The sequence below is a fragment of the Pygoscelis adeliae genome, unplaced genomic scaffold (genome assembly GCF_000699105.1).
Source record: "Pygoscelis adeliae isolate BGI_AS28 unplaced genomic scaffold, ASM69910v1 Scaffold244, whole genome shotgun sequence".
Taxonomy (NCBI): domain Eukaryota; kingdom Metazoa; phylum Chordata; class Aves; order Sphenisciformes; family Spheniscidae; genus Pygoscelis; species Pygoscelis adeliae.
The window spans coordinates 1,608,830-1,615,759 of record NW_008824648.1 but is presented as its reverse complement, the minus strand read 5'-3'; the positions used below and the strand labels follow the sequence as shown (position 1 = coordinate 1,615,759).

At 40.2% G+C, this 6,930-nt stretch overlaps 1 protein-coding gene across 1 annotated transcript in view; it reads right to left on the bottom strand.

The window, feature by feature from the left end:
• Window positions 1-202: 202 nt before the first annotated feature.
• The window catches only part of EIF3F (eukaryotic translation initiation factor 3, subunit F), a 7,442-nt gene continuing 714 nt past the window's right edge, over window positions 203-6,930 (bottom strand). The window contains exons 2-7 of the mRNA XM_009322480.1: window positions 6,678-6,757; window positions 5,436-5,573; window positions 4,260-4,351; window positions 3,924-4,060; window positions 3,671-3,784; window positions 203-2,895 (exon numbers count right to left, since the gene is read on the bottom strand). Of these exons, the coding sequence (XP_009320755.1) occupies window positions 2,818-2,895; window positions 3,671-3,784; window positions 3,924-4,060; window positions 4,260-4,351; window positions 5,436-5,573; window positions 6,678-6,757 (639 nt within the window). The 3' untranslated portion in view covers window positions 203-2,817. The remainder of the gene's footprint in view (window positions 2,896-3,670; window positions 3,785-3,923; window positions 4,061-4,259; window positions 4,352-5,435; window positions 5,574-6,677; window positions 6,758-6,930) is intronic.

The following is a 6,930-nucleotide window of genomic DNA, read 5'->3' as shown; positions in this document are numbered from 1 at the left end:
AGATTTTATCATTTGAACAATTAAATACTTGAGTGCTAGGAGCTGGTAACAGAGCCATTTAAGCAAGGTATTTTAAAGCCTAATACTTACCAGGAAAACATGTACATTCCCAGAAATAAACAGGTAATACAGTAATGTCCACAAAAGTTGTACTCATTCAGAGAAGCCATCTGAGAAAAGAAAAAGGCTTAACATGTCACAGAGGATAGAAAAGGTTTTTTTATTATATTAGTGAGGGCACTAATATGACTAAATATAATAAGCGGTGTATATAGAAGCATACCCAGAGAACTATCTGTCTTGACTATTTAAAGCTAGACTTTGCCAAAGTTAGTTAGAGCAACGCATCCTAAACAAACAACAAAAAGGAAAAAGTCCCCTAATAAATCCAAGAAGTTTGTGGTTTACAAATCAATAGCAAGTTAAAGCTTGAAATCCTTGGTGATGTTTGTTGACTCCCAAGCTTTTCCCACCAGATTTTCTATTGAACTTCATGTTTTTAGATTTCCGTAAAGTGGAACAATTTGAAAATACCTTTGGGAATTCCTGTCTAGATTTTCAAACTCCAGAGAAGGAATGCCTCAGTCTCCTCGGTAATAACACAGCAAATACGTACAATACAGTTAAGCAAAATGATGCATTACATTTGTGTTTGCCATATTGTCCTTCCCAAGAGTGGCCACTGAAATTTGAAATCAGGCATTCAAAATTCCTGAGTCAAAGTAAGGCTCACAATGTGCCATTTACCCAGTAAAAAGGGACAGAATGGATGGGATCAGATACAGAGTTTTTAAAAGGGCAACTTTTTTTTTTCCTACTCCAATTCCAAGCATTTGTCGCTGTGCTGCCTGGCATACAGCAGAATCTATGGATTGTGGGCTCTTCTGACACCTCTACTTTGCAGTGAATCTTTCTGCCTAGGAAGACATAACCTCAGTCCCTTAATGACATATCATCATTAGTCTTCAGGTACTTGTAAGTACCTGACTGGCAAATTCCACAATACCTTTTCTGTACCAATGATCACAAATTGATCTTCTCAGAACTTTGCATTTTGTGCATAGCAGCTTATTAAATAGCGTAGCTATTCAACTTGTAGAGCATTTAAAACCTTTCTTCTTGCATCTTATCAGTTTTCCCAACCGGGAATGGCAAGAGTTTACTGCAGAGGAGAGATCAGGGAAAGAATATTATGCTTTTCCCCCCCTGAACTTTTTTGCAGTAACTGAGAGACTGACTTACCCAGCTTTGCTGCTTGCTCTTTTCCTCCACCTATTTCAAGGCTTACTTTAATAAACACCCTGACCTGAAAATTTGTGAAATAGTTAAATGGCTGGTTACGAATATTAAGTTTAAAGAAGAGAAGGGAAACCAAAACATTTTTATTCAGACTAATAAAAAACAAGAGCTGAGTTTTAACACTTATTTAATGCTCACGAATAACATTTTCAGAGGGATTAGAATCTTTGCTATACCTTCAGTTTTCATGTACCTTGTCCTTGCAATTAGAACTTAGAATTTAGCATTGAGTCACTGGGGGAATTCTCCAGATTGGAACAACCAGTACAGGATCTACAGATTCGTAACCCGAGTCCCATTCTTGGATTTATCTGGCAAATTAGCACAAAAATTATTCTGGGTAACACTGGCTTTGCAGGCTTCTCTAACATTTCAAATTCATGTACCAAAACAAATGTGAGGCATCAGAAATAGTCATTAGTAATTGGGTGGGAACAGTTATGTTGTAGAAGAGGGACACTTTTACTCTATTAGGCAAAACCTCCTCAGTACTGCTGAACAGACTTCCAAAGGTAATGTTATTAGCCGAGACTGTAAAAAGTTACAGCTCAGATTGGTATTGGCTTGCTTTCAGCTAGAACTCATTTAATGTGAAACAGGTTTTGGGGAGAAAATGGGAAGTTTCTGTTCACATAATTTTAGCAGCAGTGATGCTGCTATTTGATGACACCCAACTTTTGACCTCAAAACTTCATTAAGTATAGTTTTGCTGTGGTTTTCTTCTTTTCCAAAGATGGAAACTCCAGTAGCCACACTTGTTCAGCCACAAATGCTTTTCAAGCCCTTTTAACCATGAACTCAGTTGCTAGTTTAATTCTCTGAACTCCCACTTTATGAGGGGCTAATGCTCTTGACCTTGATTTCCTTTCCCAAAGCATCAGATATGCATAGAAATGATACCATAATGTAAACTGAATTCACTCTGTCAAGTACCCTGCTGAAGAAGGGCATATACACAGCACCACCAATAAACCAGTGACCATTCTGTAGTCCTCCATGGAAAAGCATATTATGTGCACCACAAGAAGCCACGCTTTCAGTGTGCTTTAACAGTTGGAAAAAAAACCTGCAAAGTCATCTGCAGAATTGGAGTTGAGTTGCATCCACTCCAGTTTTCTTTCCTGATGCCATGTTATCCCCCTTTTCTTTCAAAAGTGGATTCATTGTACAGTAAGTGAGAACAGTTTTCTCTGGACAGAAGCCATTCTTGCCATTGCAATGGAACTTTTATTTCAAATAAATTCTTACAATAAAGCTGTATTTTGTTATACAAGTAGGTAAACCCAGGAGACAAAAGATTCACGTATTCCATTTTAAAATATGGCTCAACTAAACTGCAGCCGTTCCCATTCATTTCCTAAACCATGTTAGGGGTTTTTCAGGGCAATGGAAATAAAGATGTAAACCAAGTCACCTAGGTAATTAAATTACGGTCCAAGGAAATTTGTAACACCACCATAGAAAAGTGTATCTGCTCATTCTTCAGGCTCTTTGAAGCATAGGGTGGAAGAAGTTTCTTTATAAACTCAGAAGTTTTTCGTTGAGAGCAATCTGTGACTGTGTGAGGTTTGCCAAGTAGGTTACCATCAGTAGGTCCTGAGAGGGGAAGGAAAAAACAGTGATCAGAAATATTAACAAAGATGGCAGCCTGTTAGGGAGTTCAATTTTTAACACCTGTAAAGCAGTTTACAGCTACTAGAAATATTGTTAGTCCTGAAAGTCCTACCCTGAGGAATGCTCCCCTCGCAGGAAGAAGGTTTTGGTATTCCCAGAATATGAAACACTGCTTGTGAAATTTTAACTCTGAGTTCACCCATGTTAACCAGGCAAGTCAAAGGGTATAAGCAAAATTAAAAATTAGTTCTGGTCTTGCAGACTGCGGGTGAACAAGACATTCAGAACCTTAGCTTTCACTTCCTAAAAGTCTGTTACAGAAATAAAGCAGCACACTAAAACCTTGTTCGTGTCCTAAGCGTTATGCAAGAAGACAGAACTTCAGCTCAGGCAAAGGAAGCTGGCAAGTCACCAGTTATCCTTGAAATCCATACTGCTTTAAGCTTGGTAATTCATATTGTCCAATCACTCCAAAAGAAGAATTGGTGCTGGCTTTCTTGCATAAAGTTACTTGCATAATTCCTAAGTACTTTAAAACTTATTCTCTCATTTGCAGTTGGTTGCAAGATTATTACTGTGAGCTCCTTTATCCACCTTCAGCTCTTAAAACATCAAATTACTGACAAGAAAGGGCTGTATTTTTCTATTAACATGTTTGTATGAAAAGACAGATTGTTTTGATCACAGACAAATTTGTGTCTGTGTAACAAATTTTCAAAATTGCTGGCAATACACTGAAAAAATTAGATGAACTTACATTGATATTGCTGTTCAACATTGTCTCAAAGTCCTCTGGTGAAATCTTTGGCACCTGGTTAATAAGATCCATCAGGAAACGCCCGACAGTGTTGTCAGCAGCCACTTTGCCAGACTAAGCATAAGAAACATACACTTCAACGTGACTAAAACTCAGTAAGTTTATAACCCAGAAAGAGAATATATAAAAAGAAAAACAAGACGCACAAGCTTACATCAAACTTATTTGCTGGCTCTTAAAAAGCTGGCCTTACCAATACATCCTCTGCATACTGCAGCACCATGGTCAGGGTATCCTGAATCCTGGCTGACGCTGACCCCACCTGCTGTAAGTCACTGGACAAGCCAATCACTCGATTAGGGCTAAAACAAGTCTTCATGATAAGATCCACTGAAAGCAAAAAGAAGATCAGTGAAAAAAAACTGACTGCCACAGAAACCAGTTTAAATCCTTAACTTGTGGGAAGACTTTTAGGATAGCTTCAGCAAGACAGTCTAATTCCCAGAATGGCAATTTTACCAGGGTAAAAAAAAGCATTTGAACAGTGTCACAACAATGGTTATAACCAAAATAGGAAGAAAACATTCACCTCCTATCCGCTCTGTATCATAATAAACATATTTCACTGTTAGAGGTGTGAACATCACGCCCATAGTTTTACCAGGGACTCTTATTGGGGCACTAGGAAAAAACAAACAAACAACAACAAAACGTTTTCAGCATGGACGTATTTAAGGGAGGAGTAATAGATTTCCATCTCAATGATCTCTGTTAGCACTGAAGTGTGAACACGAGTAGGTTACTCATTCTCACCAAAATCAGACCATGGATAACCGAGGACAGAAAATCAGTCCTGGCATACTATTAATTGCTCCTTTTCATCCAAGAATATTCCTGGCTGGTCTGACATTTGTCAGCATGAATGCACGAAGAGCTAAGTAGTATCTTCTTAGCCACAGTTCCTTCTTGCTTATAGAGCAGGTATTCTTCTATCCTGAAATACTCCACGCTTTGAGAAATCACTTAAGGAACAAACATAAATATGACAAAAATTCAAGTACAAAGCACTTTATTATTCCTACTGTTCAAAGTATTTGAAGTCCATTTATGCTTTAAATAAGATGTCATGGAACAGCTTCCTTTTTGAAGATGCACAGTCAAGAAGCTCTAGACTTCCGCTACAAAGAAAGGCTGGGTTTTTTCCTTAAAGAGAAGAGCTCTTCAGCCAGTACTGGGAAGAACACTGAAGTGGAATAGTTTCTTTTCTCACTATTTAATCTGCATTATTAGTTGGTAAAAATGGAAGGGGTTAAGGGGAAGAAAGACTGATCAAGAAGATGCTGTTTCAATTATGTTTTAACTGCACTAATCTTCCAACTTGTATAAATAAACTGCTGAGCAATAAAGCCCAGTGACTACAGGCTAGCATTCACACAGTGTGATGGAAGTTAGTGACATTAGTGCTAGCTATGTGAACCCTGTGAAATGTCACGAAGATGTTCAGAGCACTGTTAATTAAGTCACAATTCCCCACCCCAACGAGGTACCAGCTTAAGAAAGGTTAGGTCTTTCAGCTTACACACAACGGTCAAGACATTCCGATGAGAAGTAAGCCATGATCTCTGGCTCACTGCTGTGTTTTAGCTACTGCGTAGTATTGTCCAAAATGGGACACTGCAGCCCACTACATTTCTTGTTACCCTGATGTGGTCTCTCTCAGTAATTGAGATAGGTCCCCTCCCAGAAATGCAGCCTCCCAGAGTACCTGACGTAGGCTTTAATGCTCATGCGTGAATTCTGGAGACTCGTGTCCACAGTGAGGTGGATTGGATTGTGCGCTTCCCGGCTGTAATACTCATGGATCAGCACAGAATGTTCCGTGATGTCGTGACCTGTTGCATACCTTCAAAAGAGCACAGGTTGAGGAGCCATTCTTCCCACATTCAAGTACCCAATATTTGGTATTGTTGATATTTAACAGGTTTGTATCCTAAAACACTGATTTCCAAACACTGAGCTGCAGAAGCATACTAAATACAAGTGTTTTAACTAGGGAATTTGTAGTTTTATGGCCAGCTGTCCTAGAACTGTAGGAATCACAGGCTGAGCACACCCATGGCCCAAAACATGTACAGGGCCAGTGTTGTAGTACCAGCCATAAAGAGTAAGTACAGTTGACATCAGACACCCAAGATTCAGTTATCTGTCACTATGTTCTGGACCAACTCTTTACTTCTGTGTAAGTGAAAGCATGCCAAGCAAATTTGGACCAACCAAGTAGATCTTCCACAAATCAAACATCTCTCTGCAGGAGGTATAACTTGTTAATCTAGCTCCTTTAACTGCTCTGCAATTAGCTCCTCACACACACAGGAGAACTCCTGTCATTAGAACTGCACTTTGCTGTTCCATTAGAAGGTTGTTGAGGAAGTTTGCTCCGCAGGAGCAGAACTAAGCTGTTTTGTAGGATCAGAGAAGCATGAGAAGACTAATAAAGCTATCCACACACTCACAGACCCTGTTCCCGTAACACCCTACCGATCTTGCTTCGCATCCTCCACACAAGTACTTCCACCTTTTCTCAGCAGAGAACTTCTGCATGCTCAAGCTGGTATCACCAATTGCTCCTGAGGCCCCCAGCACTTAAAGCTACTCTTTTGCGTTCTCCCTTCTTTCTAAGCAGTTATCTTCTGTGGTGCAGGTTGTGTTACAGGTGGCTAAGTTCTTCTAACAAAGCCGTGCATGCATTCTCTAACTCATCGCTCCTCTGTGATACCTTTCCTAGATATAAAGAAAACCAAACCCTGTAAGTCTCCAATACCGTCTCTTCCTGTTATGACCTGCAGGAGCATTACAACTGACTCTGTAACAAGAGTTGCAAGATCTTACTGTCACAAGCGTTAGTGCTTCTGCTTCTCAACCTGTGACAAGGAGGATTATGTGTTATTTCAAGTAGTTTAAGGGACCAACACAACTGCTTGCATGTTCTTGCAGAAGGAGAACTTACCAACCCAAGATGATCTCACTAGGAGACACCTTCTTGTGCAACTCATACATGTTTTTGGCAAACTCCATATCGACTGCCACCTGAGAAACGGGACAGGACCAAGTCAGCCGGTTACAGGGATGCTTAACCCTTAGCGGAGGACAGCACGGGCACAAGCCCTAACGCCGCCATCAGAGGGAGCGCAGGGAAGCACAGGGCCCGCACCCCTCGGCATCGTCGCCCCCGCCGAGAGACCCACCGCACGCTCTACGGC